The 18,060-nt window shown below is 41.5% G+C and overlaps 1 protein-coding gene across 3 annotated transcripts; it reads right to left on the bottom strand.

Annotated features, from left to right (window-relative positions):
* Positions 1-1,208: 1,208 nt before the first annotated feature.
* Positions 1,209-16,797, bottom strand: gabrg1 (gamma-aminobutyric acid type A receptor subunit gamma1). Of its 3 annotated transcripts, XM_071897156.1 has the most exons (10): positions 16,697-16,797; positions 11,467-11,469; positions 10,312-10,472; positions 8,841-8,908; positions 8,066-8,286; positions 7,641-7,723; positions 6,463-6,600; positions 5,072-5,224; positions 3,922-4,121; positions 1,209-1,490 (listed from the first exon to the last, which is right to left on the bottom strand). In XM_071897156.1, the coding sequence occupies exons 1-10, from the start codon at positions 16,795-16,797 to the stop codon at positions 1,209-1,211; spliced, it is 1,410 nt and encodes a 469-aa protein (XP_071753257.1). The 3 variants fall into 3 exon arrangements, with proteins under 3 accessions (XP_071753257.1, XP_078145502.1, XP_071753258.1); XM_078289376.1 differs by lacking the exons at positions 8,841-8,908; positions 10,312-10,472; positions 11,467-11,469; positions 16,697-16,797 and having other exon boundaries at positions 1,209-1,525; positions 3,915-4,121; positions 8,066-8,193; XM_071897157.1 differs by lacking the exons at positions 8,841-8,908; positions 10,312-10,472; positions 11,467-11,469; positions 16,697-16,797 and having other exon boundaries at positions 1,209-1,487; positions 8,066-8,193.
* Positions 16,798-18,060: the final 1,263 nt, after the last annotated feature.

Genomic DNA, 18,060 nt, shown 5'->3' with positions numbered 1-18,060 from the left:
CATTATGCTGAAAAAAAAAAAAGTCTGTGGGGAGGCTAAAATATCTGTCAACAGAGTAATAAACAGTTTCTTGTTCATACATGCAACAGAACGGTATAAAAGGAAATTCATGTCATTTACGAGCTTCATTGTATTTGTGTCATAACTGTCCAAAATGGAAATTTACAAGAGGATACTTCAACTTTGAGCTAAATTTTTTAAGAGTGAATGCACATTTGTCTGAACATTGCAGCAATGACATTTCTATCACTTTACACAGATTGTGTAAGTTAGAAAGTATAAAATCTGGCTGCTGGAAAAACAACCATATTTGTTTATTACAATTCACTGCTTCACAGAGGTTACAAATCCATACCATGCAATAGCTGCTGACCAAAGAGTAGCCTCACTAACTATATTGCTGTGAGGTGTTGCCTAGAAAAATAGAACGCTATGAGCATCGGAGCTGTTCAAATATTTAAGAGAGAGTACAATATTACCCACCCAATATTACAGCTGCAAAGTGCAATGCACTTTCCCTTTCCTATTCCTCGACAATAGCACGGCGGCAGAGAGTAAACAAACATTTGGACTTTTTTTTTTTTTACTTTGATGGCAATATCTCCTCTTTGTGCAGATTGGAGTTTGAGTGATACAAACATTCCTCGGAGATAGAGCGGCTCTGGAGGCAGAAATAATCAATTTTGGGGGAATTAAACCTCAGTGGGTGGAGTTAAACCTCAATGGGCGGAGCCAAAGAACCACAGTTTTTCTGGGTGACTGAAGCCCAGTGAAAAAGGCAAGGAGTAAGAGAGGAGGTAGCTAATATTATGAAGCCTAGCGCTCTTGCTACAAAGTGGAAAAAATGCAATCTAGCCATACTAAGTAGGTTAGCTAGTTAGACTAGCTGCCCTTTCAAGTTCAAACTAGCCGTACTAGCCTATAGCTATCTAGGTAAGCTAGTTAGCTAGCCTGCTGGCCTTTCAAGATCATAAATGCCATGGTCATGAATGAGTGAAAAATGAAGGCATTGCCATTCATATTTTGACCAGAGTTCCTTCATTGCCATACAAGTTTGCCAGTTAGCTAGCTCCAAAAAACTGTGCTCTTTGGCTCCGCCCATTGAGGTTTAGCTCAACCAATGAGATTATTTCTGCCTCCAGAGCAGCTCTGCCTTTGAGAAATGTCTATATAACTAAATCTCTATTCTGCCCTCTGTGGCAGTGGTTTTATAGATACAGATACCCTATCCAGTAAACCAGGTTGAAAAGGCCAAAAGCGGTGGGAAAGAATATTCGCGAGTAAGAGTCAATCTTGGAAACCCGGACGTGCATCCTGTTTTCACGCCAGGCACCTGAGCGGCAGTCGTCGAAGCAGCAGAAGAAGCTGGTGCAGTCTTTCCCATCCAGACACTCGTAGGCATAGTCATCCTCCTCGTGATAGGGCACAATATTGTTCATCTGGAGTAGGGACGTTCCAGGACGGATGTTCACCATGCTAGATGATTTCTGCTGGGGGGAGTTAAACACACTTGTTGTTGGGTTTGCTCTGATTTCCATCCTTAGATTTTTTTTTTTAACTTTTATTTATCTAGGGAAAGTCGACAGAGCTCCATGCTCTTTTCCAGGATATACAGTATACAGTTCCACACATTCACACTGGGAGCTGCTTAGTACAACCACAGTCTTCTACTGTTGGCCACTGGCTGCTGGGGAGTGCCCCAACACTTTGATGTTTTATTATGACTTAAGACTATGAGTACCCTAACCCTATCACCATTGGTTAAAGTTTTTTTTTTTAAGGTCAGGATAAGGATCCTTCATGTTTGAAAATGTGCTAATGTGTTAGCTGCTGAGTGGTAGGGAATGGCTGTGTGCCTTTTAGCCAGGATTTCATGCTATCTGGTTAATGAATAAGTGTTGTGATTTGAATATAGCTTACAGGGATTTTCTGCAGGTTCAGTCCCAAAACCTGTTGGTGTCTTGTTAACTGTACAATGGCACATGCCCTCTCTTGCATTCCAAATAAACTGCCAAGTTGATGTCTACTCGACCCCAGGAACCTCAGCCTTACAAAGTATTTTAAAATGGGATAAATACCATCTGAGTAAAGACCATTGGCATTTTGTCTGCTCAAAATCAACTCAAATGTGAAAATCACTGGATGGTTACTGTATTTAGCTAATCCAAACAAGACAACACCTTCAGTTAAAACAGCCCTAAATCTAAATCAATTTGACTTTGACTACTAGCATTAGGCTCTCTCACAGTCCTGTCACTAGGTTTTGTTGTGGGTACAACGTACCACTTTACTTGTTCGGATTGGCTTCTAAACTAAGATTTGTGAGCCAGGGAAGATTCATTCATGTAACTCTACAACATCAGAAACTTGGCAAAAGCAGACCCTGTGTTTAAGTTTTCATGCAAGCCCTGTTGGATGGAGTGAGGATGGAGCGCATCTGAAGCCAACTTCTTCTGCCAACTTCTTCTGCCAATTTCTTCTGCCAAACTGGTACACATTGGCACGTGTTCCTCTTTACTTTTGCTAGGCAGATAAGACGTTGCTGTGCTGATAGCCCATGTATTCAAGATGTAGATGTAGTTTGGCCAAGAAATTGATGCCTGACAGATTTTGTATTGTTGTCCAATAGTGGAATTAAATTCTTTAAATGTGATTTTAAAGAATCTACTGTAACAACTCCATGAGGCCAGTAACCTTTTAATAAGGCTCTACTACAAAGAATACTTTTTGGTCTATATCCTAATCTGATTCAATTCAATTGCAGAACCCTCAAGTGCAGAACTGTAGCACTGTGACAGAGCCTTGTGCTACTGTGACTAACATTTTCCACTGACATTAACCAGGAAATGTGCACATTTACAAGATTTATCTTAGGACAGAGGAAATGTATACATTTATCTGACCAATGTCTGTCGGTGGTTCTAGTCTATTGCATGCCATATTGAGGAGAAGCAAAGCTGTATGAATTGATCCTAAAATCTACAGTAGAATGAAAGCAAAAGCTAATACATTTTCAGGCAAGACCTCTAGACATTGGAATGGCATGTTTTCTGATGTTAGCTTGCCAGACTGTTCATTCCTGTCAGTCTCCTCTTTCCTAAGGAAATCCAGTTTTCTAAACTAGCTGCAGGTATGAACTAGTGCTTTATTAGTATTTGTTAATTATTTTTACAACAATGTGATGAATTGAACCGTTTTAATGCACACAGAAAGGGCATTTTTACATTTTTAAATCATAGTATAAGCCCTGGCAGTCAAAAAACCTGCTGAACCAGTACGAGGTTGTGGTGCATTCCCAATAGGAAGCAGTAGCACAAGACACTCAAATGGGAACAAAACCTGCACACCCTGAGAAATGTCAGCTGTGATTCCATCCAAACCTAGTGCAATAAATACAGCATATTAAGTCCTCTCCTTGTGATCACTTTGTTTGTTTGTCTGAAAAAAATCCAGTCTTCTACTCACCCTCATGCCAGTTGAAACACAGGTGAAGCCGGTTAGTCCATATAACATACAGGAGATTCACATGACTGCGCATGCGCAACCATTTTTCAAAAACTGAAAACAAAGATTTTTCGAAAACAAAGATTTGCGCTAAATAATGGCATCAATATCTGCCTTTTTCACTCACTGTGCGATCATTGGCTTCAGGAGACTTGGATTATGCTGCACGAGCTGTATGGAGTAATTTTATGGATATATATATATATTTTTTTTTTTCTCTAAAGATCGGTCCCCAAAGACTTCAGTTTTGTTGGAGAACACTGCTACAAAGTTGTGCTGGAAAGCTCCGGGTGTGTTTTATGGACTAACAAACTTCACCTGTGGTTCAACTGGCATGAGGGTGAGTAGATAATGACTGAATTTTATTTCCTATTCCTTTAATAGGTTTAAAAGACAAAATGATGAAGTACTGCGTACCTGTGCGCTGTTGGCCTTAGCCTTCTTGGTCTGTCTGTTGCTGGTGAAGTAGTGCAGAGTGCCATACTCCATAAGGGCAGCGAAGGTGAAGATGAAGCAGACGGAGACAAACAAGTCCATGGCGGTGACATAGGACACCTTGGGCAGGGACTTCCTGGAGATGGTGCTTAGTGTTGTCATAGTGAGCACTGTGGTAATGCCTGGATGGGACGTCACAGAGACCAATGCAGTCAGTAGAATATCAAATACTGTGAAAATAATGTGGGCTACTGAGATTTATATGTTAAAGCTGCACTAAGCAAGATAAGACACCCAGACGGCGTTCACATTATAATGCTACACCTTGCCATTGAACTACCCTGTAGTATTCAGGAGGACTTTTATTTTGACAACGTAATCCTCTGCGATGCGTCGCAAGTACGTCCTCTGGGGCAGCCGGTAGGTTTCTCTCTAGCTAGTGAGATTTCAAGGCATAAAATATGTATAATGATGGGCCAAATAACTTGGGAAAAATATCGACAAGACAGAAGAACTCTCCTGTCAACAGTGTGTTAGGTGAGTGTACGTTCCTTTTCGTAAAATACTTGACTGAGGTGGCAGATGTGCCGTGTTCAACTGAAGAAAAATAGCGGCTCTTTACTGACCTAAAAAGGAGAAAAGAATATCGTTATTGACTCCACAGTCGCTACAATACCGACCAAGCTAGAGTCAGAAACTTTTCCCCCCCAAACAACCCGCTGTGAAAGAGCAAATCATAGCACACATCGTCATTTGCTCTCTTTGGTTCGGACTTTATCAAAGTTGCTTTCACACCAAAATGATCCGCACCACGGTGCGAATGGAAGAGGACCGAGACCGCCGTTTTTTGGCGAACCTTTTGCAAGATTTTGGTCCGCACCCGAGTCCGCATGACATGTTCACTCCAGTCAAAATGATCCAAACTTAGCAAAAAGGTCCTAAAGTCCGGACCAAATGATGCTGGTGTGAAAGCCACCTAAGTTGTTTAGATTTGCAGCTTTTGGTGAACATTTGGACAAGAGGCACTTAGTTACTTAGCACTTGGATAGTCTAACTGGCAATTAATCAGGTCACAAGGCAGATTGACACCCTGTTTCAGTTCAACTCTGTAAGATATGAGACTAGATCAAACCCAGAGATGTGCGGGCTGGGACTGCATCCTTGTTGATCCAGAAGGAGACCCAGGACAAGACCACGATCATACTGCATGGGATGTAGGTCTGAATGGTGAAGTAGCCCATCCTCCGACTCAGGTCAAAGAAGATCGTCATGATCACATATTCCCCTGAAAAAGTAACAGCAAGATAAGAAAGAAATACGATACAGCAGGGAAAAAAAAAATATAGACTTGATGTTATATAAATATATGCAGCTGCCAATTTCATCATGTATGTATGAGTGGGAAGTATGGGGAAAGAGTATGGATTACTGACATGTATGGATTTACTTAAAGTTGTTACTCACAGATGTTACTTATATCAGTTGCCTACTTAAATGTGGATTACTAAAAAACTGCTGGACAGAGGTACTGTATGTGCAGAAAAATGGCAATGTGCATTATCCAATGTTTAGAATTATTGTTTAAAATTTAAACCTAGGATAGTTAAATGTATTGCAGGGTTTCTGAAGGCTTTATAGAGCCTGAAATGTTTGTGTTATTGTTTTATGAGTGGCTAAGGTTCACTGGCAATCCTGCTGGATTTAATGCATACATCAACTATTTACTGTGCTCTTTTACTGTTCAAGACAAACTGTTCAAGCTTGTCTTACTATACTTGTGAGGACCTCCCATTGACTACATTCATTCCCTAACAATAAGTCAACACTATATGCCCTAACCTAAACATAAACCTAATTCTAATCTTAACCCAAAACTCAAAAGTTTTGTTTTCACTCTTACTGTCTTACTCTTATTGTGGTCTTTATTTACAAAATTCAGATAAAATTCAGCTAAAACCCTGAGGCAAACTTTGCACAGAATCTGTACTTGTTTGCAATCATCTGCTTTAAAACCAAAGTATCTCCACATGACAGATGTTTAGGAACTAAAACATTTTCAGGATTGTTGGACCAATCCATTCTTTCCAGTTGCTCGTCACTAAGTTTTTCCAAAGATAATCTATGTAAAGTATCTCTGCTGCTTCTTCATCTTTCATTTTGATCACACACTGCACATTCAAAAGTTGTGATTGGTTACGTGCAATGGAAGCGCTTGACTGGGACTTAAGGGGAAATGAAAATATATAACAAACACTTCAATATCACCGGATTAAACATTTATTAATCGCGACACAAAATAAATTTTGCCGCCGTATCCAAACCCTGAACTATCCTGAACTCTTATCCTGACCTAAACCTAATCCTAATGGTAATCTTAATCCTAAACTCAAATCCTAACAAATTAACCCCTAAACGACTGGCAAAATGTCCTCACTCCGAAACTCAAACTGGTTCTCACAAGGATAATAGTACAAACACACACACACACACACACACACACAGTGCATGGCCATAATCTCTCACCTGACTGGGTGTGTGCCACATCGGTGGTGTTCCTCAACCCTACAAAGGCAAACTGGTAGAGTCTCCAGTAGCGCTGGTCTGCCACCTCCACCGAGCGCCTCTGCCAACGGTACATGATCTCATTCTTAGGATAACCATCTGCAGATGCCCACACGCACACACAAACACACGCAGAAGATAAATTATTAGCACCCTCACTGATGTCTATAATATCCATGAGGCAGCACACATCCAATGTCTGTACTGTACGTCACATTGCACTATGGCAAGGCAAAGGGGAGCATTCAAGATGGAACTGACCAGCTCGGCCTCATGAAATTTCTTGAAATGAGCATGTCTTCCAATGCAAATAATGTGCTGTGTGCACAAAAAGTGAGACAAATACATTTCCCCACCAGGTATTACATGATACATTTACCTACAAAACCTAAGGTTCAATTCCCAACTCACACAAAGAAGTTTTCTTATTTAACCATGACCAAAATCTTACCCTAACTTTAACCAAATTGCTTTAGTTGCCTAAACCTAACCCTAACCCAGACTTTAACCAAAGTTGTTTTACTTGCCTAAACTTAACCATTACCTTTTCATGTGACGGACAAGTGAAAATGGCGTGTCCAATTTGTGCTACTATCACATAATCCAATTTGTGCTGGAGGAACGTAATCTTCACATTATTTGAGTCTACAACACGTTATCTGCATCTCAGAGTTCATGCTCATTTCACAAAATTTTGTGAGACTGTGTTGGAACTGACATCTGTCCTCAACCCCATGGAATGGTCTTGCATTTTTCACTGGTGTGCGGAGGGTTAAGATCATGACAAGACATGGGAAGCTAAAGCACGATGCAGGAGACGGATGAAGGATGACACAGACAGCATGAATCAGATAGGGGAAAGGGTGCATAATTCATTAGTCTGTCAGAGAAGATGGGACTGGGTGACCTCCTTTCTCCGCCGGTGGAGCAGATGATAGATCGGTACAGGCTTAGAGAGGGCAGCCTCAAGCAGATGGGCCTTTTAGGGCGGGGGGGGGGGGGGGGGGGGAGAGAGAAGGACCAGGGCTTAGCCACTAACACTAGCCCACACAGGAGCCCCTCTCTCTGGGCAAGTTACTGAAGCTGAAGTCGAGATGACGGATTAAAACATGGGAGGGGAAAGCGTTTTGAACACCTACAGCTTGAAAACTCCAGCGGACACGAGTGCTCGTCCATTGGAAAGTTATGCAGCTTAAGGTAGCACTCCGCATTAATAGTCAACCTGACAAAAACAGAATTGTGACAGAAAGAAAGCAAGTCTCAGCGTGTATTACATTGTTTTTTTTATGTTTTTCCCTCCCAAGTGTGATTGAACATAATAAGCATGTACATGTCCCTTTTGTCTCTCTTAATTCTACCAACAAATGCAGAAAAAAATAACAATGACCTTTAGATCATGCTTTGACAAATAGTGGGCACCTAAAAGAGGGCTACATGACATATACAGATGCACACACTAAAGCTGCACAAACAACAAAGATTTCTGAGGAGTTGATAGTTCAAAAACACTACAAAATGGCTACCAAAATGGACACCCTCTAAATTGGCTGCATGGCACTCCTACCTCAGTGTGTACATCACTCTGCCGTTGCTCCACAGTCTCAGGAGGCGATTTGGAGTGGTGATCCAGTGGGCGTCTGATTTCCGGGAGTTCCTGAAGAACGTGTCGGGAATCCAGATTTTGCCTACCATGTTGCTGTTGAGCATGAGCAGTTTCATTGAGCTGTTGAACTTAAGTCGGCTGTCGTACCATGTCTGGGCAAAGAAGATGTCAATGGTGTATTCCTGCAACAGAGTTCATAAATTCATGCAAATACAGCCAATAGTAAAAACTGACTTAAGTTACAGGATACTAGGGTTCAACTGATATGAGTTTATGAGTTTAGACTGAAGTCGGCTATAGCCGATATTTAGTGCCAATATTCAATATCTTCATCTTCATTTTCATGCCATAAAATTCCAAGTACTCAGTGTTTCCCCTAGAACTTTATTCTTCTCAGGTAAGAAATACCTCTGAAACAGCATTTAGACAATCATGGGACATTAACTCTCCATTTAAACCCAGATTAATGAAATTCTTTTAGGGTTAGCAACTCTTTAAGGCAGGATGACCCACCACACCTGTTGAATGGGAGGGAAACTCTGGGATACATTACTGTCTATAAATAAACAACTAATTTATAAAAACAATGAAATTAATAAATAAAATGTGCAAAGAAAATAACATTTTCTTGCAGGTTTTACAGATTGTTATGTGAACCTCCATCGTATCGGTAGTGTAAAAGGCCAATATTGGTCTTCTAAAGGATACTCTTGGAGGACAAACTAGTCTGGCTCACCATGTTAATGGGGTCCACTGGTCCAATGCTGTTGACATACACGGCTGTTTCAATCACTGTTGGCCTCACTGAAACATAACACAAGACCATCTTTATAGACACTGTTAGCAGCAGCTATACATATTTATCAGCAGTGCTAATCCTCTACCACTCTTCTGCAACACTCCTGCTGTGACTTGGTGGGAAGAATGACACCAACCACTGATGAGAGGGAGCAGTGACAGGGTACAAGTTGGGCAAGAGACAAGGAGTAATTAAAAGGGAAATAAGTCTGATCTTTACTGCCCCATAGCACAAAAACACTATAATATATCTGGGGGGGGTTAATAGGGTCGATGATCAATACCAATGACTCAACGATTACTTGGCCAGCTGCTGAGATGTCTGGCTTTCAAAACTCACTTTCTGGCCCGTACTCTGTTTTGGAGTTTCAAGACACTCCCACCCACCACCAGCTACTGGCATCTTCAACTGCTCAGTGATGGAGGACGGTGCTACGAGCGAGCGAGCGGCATCGTAACACATTTAAGCTACGATGGCTAAAAAGCCTTGTTCTAAAGGCAAAAAAGCACATGACAAAGCAGTATTATTATTCCAGTATGGTGATATATTACCTCTTCACTAGACGTTTCTGTTGCATCTCTGTTCTAATTAGACTAGCTTACTCCTCTCTTTTCCCGGTATACTAGTCACTATCATATTGAACCATGTGTCCCCAGCCATTATTTAAAGCATTCTGCACTTCCGTTTGATAATTTTATGCTGTAGAGACAGAAACTGAGCCACAAATGCATAATTGATAAAAAAAAGACAATGGGATTCTTGAGTGTGAGTTTAAAACAGTATTTTAGAAGCTACTGTATATATAATGTCCCTGGTGGTGGCAACACTTTACATTTAACACTAGCTCTCTCTGTACTATCAAACGCCACAGAATCATGAGTAGAGACCCAGTAATCCTCCAGCATTAAACTGCTTTGATCTAACCAGTCCCTTTACACAAGCAATCCTAATGAAACCTGGTCCTTACACCAACACACTGCCTTACCATCAATCACGACTTTGCTCCGCTACATTCTAGCCAATGTGCAATCAATCTGCTTAAAGAACTTCACAAGAGCCGAGACACTGTACAGATGCTGCTTTCTAAGAATAGGCTAGAGCTGGCAATGGGGCAATCAATGTAACTAAGCATATAAATAACTCTAGATTTACATGCATGCCTGATTTAGGCTATGCATGTCAGCTTTCAGCCCAAATCATCATGAAGGGCCATGTCAGCACTTTGATATTATGGGGAACTTGGCACTTTAAGCAGATTTTATGTTTCATAGAGGGATCTGATAGCAACTTGTTTTTTTGTTAAGACTATTTTGAAACAATGGATTTACCCTTATTACTGTGAGCTGAGTGGACAGCTGACATAGTATTACCAAAAAAAACAGATTTCCAGAAGATGCACTGTACTTGCCTCCAATATCAGGCCGTAGTTTGTTGTCGTAGCCCTGCAGCAGTTTATTTAGGATCAAGGTCACGTCGCTCTCGTAGACCTTAGGTGATAAAACCCAAGTCTTATTTATGGGGACGTCTTCGTAGTCCTCGTCCTCCTGTTTACTGGGCCCAAACGCCGCACTAGGGAGAAGGAGAAGTGATAATGTAAGGACTGAGAAAGAGACCATGAGATTGATTGGATGTGTGTGGATACCAGAGAATATGGAAGAGTGTGAATGGAGGAGTGGAATGGCTTTGCAGTAGTGTCCAACCGATGTGGGTTTTTGAATGCCAATACAAATACCGATACGGTTAGACTTAAGGCAACAATATAGAATTTCATCATTATCAGGGTGGAAAAGCCTCTGAAACAACATTTAGACTAGCCTGGTAAGACCATCCTGATCACGTGACCTCACATTCTGTTTCGCTCCACGGATCAGTCTGGACTTCCAGCCGCCCACATCGATTTCCTGAAATTACAATGTAACCGGGCCAATCAGGGACTGCGTCGTAGTTGATGACGTAACCGGGCCAATCAGGGACTGCGTCGTAGTTGATGACGTGAAATACAGGCCGCCGCTGGCAAAACAGTAATGGCGTCTCCCGAAGCAACGAGCGGTAACGTTAACGTTTGTAGAGTAAACACAGCTATTGCACACAAAGTGCAGTTATTGCAGAAATAGACTCAATAACAACAATTAAACAAGAACAAGAGTATGCACTAGTGGAGTTTCTTGGCGGAAAAGACGTTTTCGCCGTTCTTCCGACTGGATTTGAATTTGGATTCGCTGATTGGCTGGAGGAGTTTTTCTGTCAAGGCAAGTACTCCCGCCCACTGAAATCGATGTGAGCAGCTGGAAGTCCAGACTGATCCGTGGAGCGAAACAGAATGTGAGGTCACGTGATCAGGATGGTCTTACCAGGCTACATTTAGACCGTCATGGGACACTAAAACTCTCCACTGAAACCCAGACAAATGAAAATCTTTTAGGGTTAGCAGCTCTTTAACGACCCACCTCACCTATTCTCTACCTAATGGTAGAGGAAACTCTGGGACACATTACTGCCTTCAAATCAAGAATTAATTAACAAAAAACATTATTGAACATTGAGGAGGAAAATCCATCATGACACGCTGATATCCGATATTTATCCGATATAAGGCCATTATCTGCAAACCAACGTATCAATCTAACTGTGGTGTTTTGGTCAAAAGCCTTAAAGCTGCACTACATTTTGAAAACAATTTGCATTTTGGGTATTCTCTCAAAATATTTATGTTGAAGCATTTGTGAGCCAATTGGAGATAGACAGGTGGTTCCTGTTCATTCATTCATTGTCTTTACCCGCTCATTTCTTTTCAGGGTCATGGGGGCTGGAGTCTATCCCAGCATGCATTGGGTGGAAGGCAGGGAGACACCCTGGACAGGTGTCCAGTCCATCACAGGCCTAACACAGATAGACAGACACTGACATTCATACCTATGGGTAATTGTGGGACTGACTGTGGGAGGAAACCCAGGAGAACACGGGGCGAACATGCAAACTCCACACAGAAAGAACTGGAGCCGGGAATCGAACCTGGGCCCTTCTTGCTGTGAGGCCACAGTGCTAAATGCTCCATAGATCATGTTGTGCATAGGTAGTTCCACCCCTCCTCTCCGTTTAATCCAGTATTACTACAGGAATCTCCAAGGACGAAAACAAGATTTCGCTTATGAGGCATTTATTTGTTTTGTGCTTATTCAGCAAGCCCGAATAGGCTTTCTCAACAAACACTGAAAGTACCGTAAAGTCTTATAATTAGAACCTATTTATTTCATGATCACTGCCATCAATTTCACTGAAGCCCATTTTCAGTAATCTTTACAGTGTGGACTAGTCATACAACGTTTCTACACAATGCTCTTATTCTAGTGAGTCTAAATCACTTGTACAAATACTGTCAGGAGTGAGAATCCCATGTAAACAGATGGGGGCTTTTAGTGTGTAATTTAGGGAATGAAACAGAGCTATAGGCAGATTTGTGGGTCTCTCTTTTCAGCTGCCCTGCCATGTTGTTTCTATAACAGGCTGTTACACACGACTGAACTCTCAGCCGGTGCCAAGGTGTGCTGCTGCTGTTTTGTGTTAATGAACATGGATCTAATACCGTTAAGAGACCTGAGGACTTGGCATTGAGCCGAGGCCGTTCAACAGCCCTTCCCTAGACTGCCTCTAATTACAAAGGACACAGCCAAAGCCATGGCAAAAAAAAACCCAGTGCAGCAGAAGTGAACCCACTCTGCTATTATTTGGACACTACAATGACATTGTACAAGGCTACACAAGCTGACTTTGTTTATCTGCACCCCATCATTTAAGAATGACTGGTCTACTGAATATGCATTATTCAAAAAAACAGCAGTGCCAACAATTTTTGCACATTTGTTGCCAAACATTTTGTAAACTCTAATTTATGTTTGCTTCTAATTAGACACATCAAAGCATATACTCCAACAGCTGTGCAGCTGCTAAGAAAAAATCATCCACATGATCACATTTTAACACTGTTAAAAATTTGAATTTCTGGGTCCATTTTGTTTTTTGATGGTGTATCTTTCTTATTCCCATGAATAACTGGCCAAACGTAGAAGACGTGACATCATCAAGATATTTCCAGCAGCTACAATGGTACAATGGAGTTTGATAGCAGAAAATGTTTCAGATATGAATCAAGCATCAAGAATCAAACAGCGAGGGCTTCTTTCTAGAGTTGCCTTTTAGCACAGACGTTGCACAACAATCATACAGGGAGAAATCCATCATAGAAGAGGCAGAGAGACCAATTTCTCCACTGACAGTAGCCTCAATAGACCAGAATGTCATGCAGCCACGCTGGTAGTGTGTCAAATGCACCGCCCTCTTCAACAGCTTTTTTGGGCACGACACACCACAGCACTCTCAACTCTCACTTTTTTCTCGACTGGAAAAACGTACATTATCACTATCGCTCTCTCCAGCTCCATGTACGTAGGATATCACTAACTGAAGTAGAAGTAGATAAGGCAGGTTGAGAGAAAATGGGTACACCAAAAAAGTCATTAGCCTACATCACAAAATAACTCCTGGAATGCACTGAACATCACAGATTGATATCTATCAGTGGAAAAGTATCTGACGGGGATTCCTTTAAAGTATAGACTCTCCTTATTGATGTATGCAATTAGAGGCATATCAAGCGTAAACTGGACCATTCAGCGAGTTGGTGATGAGGTGGGAACATGATTCATGCACTTGTTTCATAATTGAAATACATTTTTGCCCTGATTAAAGTTTCACTTTCCGAAACACAATCCATTCCCATGAGGTTTGGCTAAGCTACGGGAATAGCCCCATTTAAATATGAAATGTGCAAGTGCACTATATGTTTCGTTCATTATTAAACTTTGGTTTCGCACGAGGGGTAAGTACAATAACAATAATGACATCCTCATTCCATCTGGCCTCACAGCAAACCCCTCCAGTGTTTGGGTGCCTGAACATATATGAACATAATGTACTATACATACATATGTGCATGCAGTCACGCACATACTCATTCACAAATCTAAAAAAAACAAAAAAACTTTGGTTTCGCAGTTTGGCTGGTGGGTTTCAAAGCGCATCGTCAAAAATTGGTAAGCCAGGGTTAAGCTGAATCTTCATGCTTTTATGCTGGTGTGTTGATTCAACTGGAGCCTTGGAGACATTTAGTGATGATTCACTGATTCCACCACCAGTTCCGTCCGTCTCAGCATGTGCATCCTCAGGGTTTTTTGTTTTTTCCTCAGATCTGTTCTAGCAGTTGCGTGGCAAGCTAAAACCCGACGAGGCATGTGCTGTCACCACTGGCCACCGGGTCCGAGGAGCAGAGTTCCCCTGAGCTCCTGGGTCAAGTGCTTGTACTGCTGGAAGCTGCCTGTTCACTGCCTACGCGTTGCATTCACCAGTAAATTTTGAGGTTCTTTAGAGAAGGAATGAATGGACGAATGATCAAAGCGACACAAATTTGTGAAAGAGGCTTTCCTATATATTCAGCAAAGGGTATAATGTCATCTTACCACCTCTGGTGTCTTTTGAGTTTTTTTGCACAACTTAGGCATTCTTCACAAAATGTCAAAATGAAGAGTAAAACCAATCGGAGGGGGTAAATATAATTAGAGGTAGTATTTCCTTGCCTGATTCTGAAAATCTACAAAAATGGTTTGTGCAGAAATTTGGTCTAGGAAAAGTCATGGAGGGACATTTTGAAAACTGAGATGTTTAATTCTGAAATTCTAAAACAGCTGTCCAATTGACTATGCCTTGGCCTTTCTAGCGTTATATCAGGCTTTTATAACATACAATAGTTTATATCCTACTTCTTCTTTTCTTTGACAAAACAGTTATTCAAAGATGAAAGTCTAAACAGTATATACCATAGTGTACATTCCACTGCTGTTAATGAAATGTCTTGTTTTTGCTGGCTTTATTTTTGCACTACACCGACAGGAATGTCATTCCTAAGGGAATTGCAGCACTGAGAACTTAACTTTTCTATTGAATTTTAAAATGAGTGTTTATTATTAGCGGCAAGATGCTTTTGGAAAATCTGGCTAAGATTTGATTTTTACCATTTATTTACCCAGGTTTCCCATGCCGTGCTCAAGGGCACCTCAGCAATAATTGATTAGAGAACAGTGAGCATTTCTCATTCACTCCCTTCCCTTCACACATTTTCTACGCTGGTCTGGGGATCTGAACAGGGATCTTCCGGTCACCCATCACATTTCCATGACTTTCCATAAATAAGTTGGAGGTCTCCCATGAGCTAAAACTGTTCTTCCTTCCTGGGTGGTTAATGCTGATTTTCTAAAAGGCTCCACAATCTGGTTTCCACTCCAGATAATGGTTTGTTACAGGCTGTTTTGTTCTACCTTCGCAGTATTGGATACTATACTGGACCTCAATGAAGGTTTTTCACTCTTGTTACGCAACATGATTGGCTGAATAAAGAAATGTAATGGATAGTCAGTGGATAGGCAGCTTCTAGCTATCATCTCTGGATTCTTAAGCTGTAAGAGCAGGCCTGTCCTGACACAATTCATACCTCCGCCTCCATATTACACTGCCTGGGAAAGATAATGGTTTTGACTGAGGCAGAGATAAGGGAGTCAGTAATATCTGTGACTTCCAAGGATGAAAATCATCCATCCATCAAGACTGTGATTATTGCTCTGAAATTCTACTGCTGGCTTGAGACAGATTCAGGCTCTTTGTATGTTATAGGAGATGTTTGACTTGTTATCCACCATGATGAATTCAGAGGACTGATTGGATTTTGACGAAATTTTGGGGAATGATGCATGTCATTGTTCCGGTCCACCATTTTCAAAATGACACTGATTGGCCTAAGGGGGGGCGCTACAATGTTTGTTTACTTGTTACTGATTGGCCCAAGAGCTGCCTGCATCATTCGTGGGGGGATGACACATTTGTTTTAAAATGTAAAAGCACATTCAATATAGTTTATATACAGCACAACATTTATCCAATATCTACATTGTTTTTTATACCTTCACAGTATTGAGCCTCAAAGGAGGGGTTTGATGGCTGTAACGCAACATTATTTGTTGAATAAGAGTGTAAGAGTGTAAGCGATAAGAGCAGGCCTGTCCTGACAGAGTCACAATTCATACCTCCGCCTCCATATCACACTGCTTGGGAAAGATAATGGTTTTGACTGAGGCAGAGATAAGGGAGTCAGTGATATCTGTGACTTCCAAGGATGAAAATCATCCATCCATCAAGACTGGGATTATTGCACTGACATTCCACTGGTGCCTTGAGATAGATTCAGGCTCTCTTTATGTTACTTTATGACAATCCCTATGAATCCCTTCATTTGTCCTACTTGGCAAACTTAACCACAGATGTTTGACTTTATTTAAAACTGTAATTCAAAAATGAAGACACCGGGCGGTTTGTGTGACTGAAATGAAACACACATCCACCACTAAAGCAGTGGAGATTGATGCAGGCATATTGCTCAAGGTTGTTCTGTGATTCCAGGGGCATTGCCTGATGAAAGACAGGAGCATTACCTCCCCAAAGGTTTTCTTATACACTCCAGGGCCCTATACCTAGCAAAATTACCCGCTGGAAAATGAAATAATAGCATACACGAGGCATACGTTGGACTAAGTGATTCCTGTTGAGGGCAACGCGAGCAAAGACAAAGTAGAGCCGGCAACATCTGTAACCGTTTCATGTCAGTAGGCTACAAACCAGTGGGCGACTACGGTGCCTTCATTCAACATAATGGTAGATATCCTCGCTCATTCACATCAATGCAAACTTACCAGAGTCCGAGGAGAGCGAACAGCAGCCAGGGATTCATCGCTTTGCCTTTGACATGCTGCTGCAGAGCTCGTGCCAGAACAGCGAAAACCCCGCGGTTCATTTTCTCCCAAAGCAGGCAAACGAAACTGAACGAAAACAAAACTAAGAGAGAAAAAAAAAACCTCGTCGTCAGGTAGCCGGTTAAGTGTTGCCAAAGCGACGGTTAATTCTACCAGTGGTTGAATGTCGGAGATGCATACATTATGTTTATGGAGGAGGAGGATGGGGGCAGACTGGAGAGGCTGCCTGGGCTTCAGCTTACAAGCCGCTGACTCTGCTCTAGTGGCTCTGCAGTGTCGTAAACTGGCTTTTTTTCTTTTCTTTTTTTTTTTTTAATCTTTGAAAGGTGCGTCGGTCACAATCATTTAAAAAAAAAAAAAAAAAAAATTCTATAGTAATGTTTTAATGGCGGTTGATGGTTGCCCTCGTGCTCTATTGTTATCGCCATTGATTTTTTCTTTTTTTTCTTTTCACCTTTAGGGAATGTCAGCAGAGCTCCATGCTCTATTCAAGCAACATAGAGTTCCACACATTCACACTGGGAGCTGCCCAGTACAACCACAATCTTCCACTGTGAGACACCTGGGAGCTCCACTGCAGCTGTTTGAGGGGGGGTCTTGCTCAAGGGCACCTGGACTGTACTTGTGGAGGGAGGGGAGAGTGCTACTCATTCACTTTGCCCACCCACATATTCCAAGCCAGTCCATGAATTGGAACTGGCAAACTTCTGGTCAAATACAAAGAGGGGTAAGCTAACATAATTTAGGCTAAATTTGAGCTCTGGGGCTGAAACAAAAGGCACACAGTGGTGTAGTACTACATTAAGAGGTGGGTGAACTATACCTCCAGTAAGTGATCAGCATAAGGAAAACTACCACCAAAATAAGCAAAAATCAATTCTTTTCCCCAAAAAACATTTATGATTTTCCCCCCTTAAAATGCATTTTCTTTGCATAACTTGTAACTAACTGTGATGTATAGTAAGATTTATATCAGCCTAAAAAGGTGGTAAACTTTATTCCACTAATAAAAAGGTGGTATGAGTTTAGATGGGTTTACCCTCCGATACAATACCCTATTAACATCTGCATCACCGTCATAATCATGGTCAGTATCATCAAAGGCCAGTCTCTTAAATCACATCATTTAATGCCATTTTAAATGTTAATACGTGTTCAATAGAGCAATGCTTCAGTAAGACTGTAGACTCACCTCTGTGGCTCCTACAACTACAGTTTTCTATAAGTCTCTCTCTCTCTCTCTCTCTCTCTCTCTCTCTCTCTGTGTGTGTGTGTGTGTGTGTGTGTGTGTGTGTGTTAACATT

The sequence above is a fragment of the Centroberyx gerrardi genome, chromosome 17 (assembly GCF_048128805.1).
Source record: "Centroberyx gerrardi isolate f3 chromosome 17, fCenGer3.hap1.cur.20231027, whole genome shotgun sequence".
NCBI classification, from domain to species: Eukaryota; Metazoa; Chordata; class Actinopteri; order Beryciformes; family Berycidae; genus Centroberyx; species Centroberyx gerrardi.
Note: the sequence above shows the minus strand (reverse complement) of the source record. Positions and strands in the feature narration are given on the sequence as shown.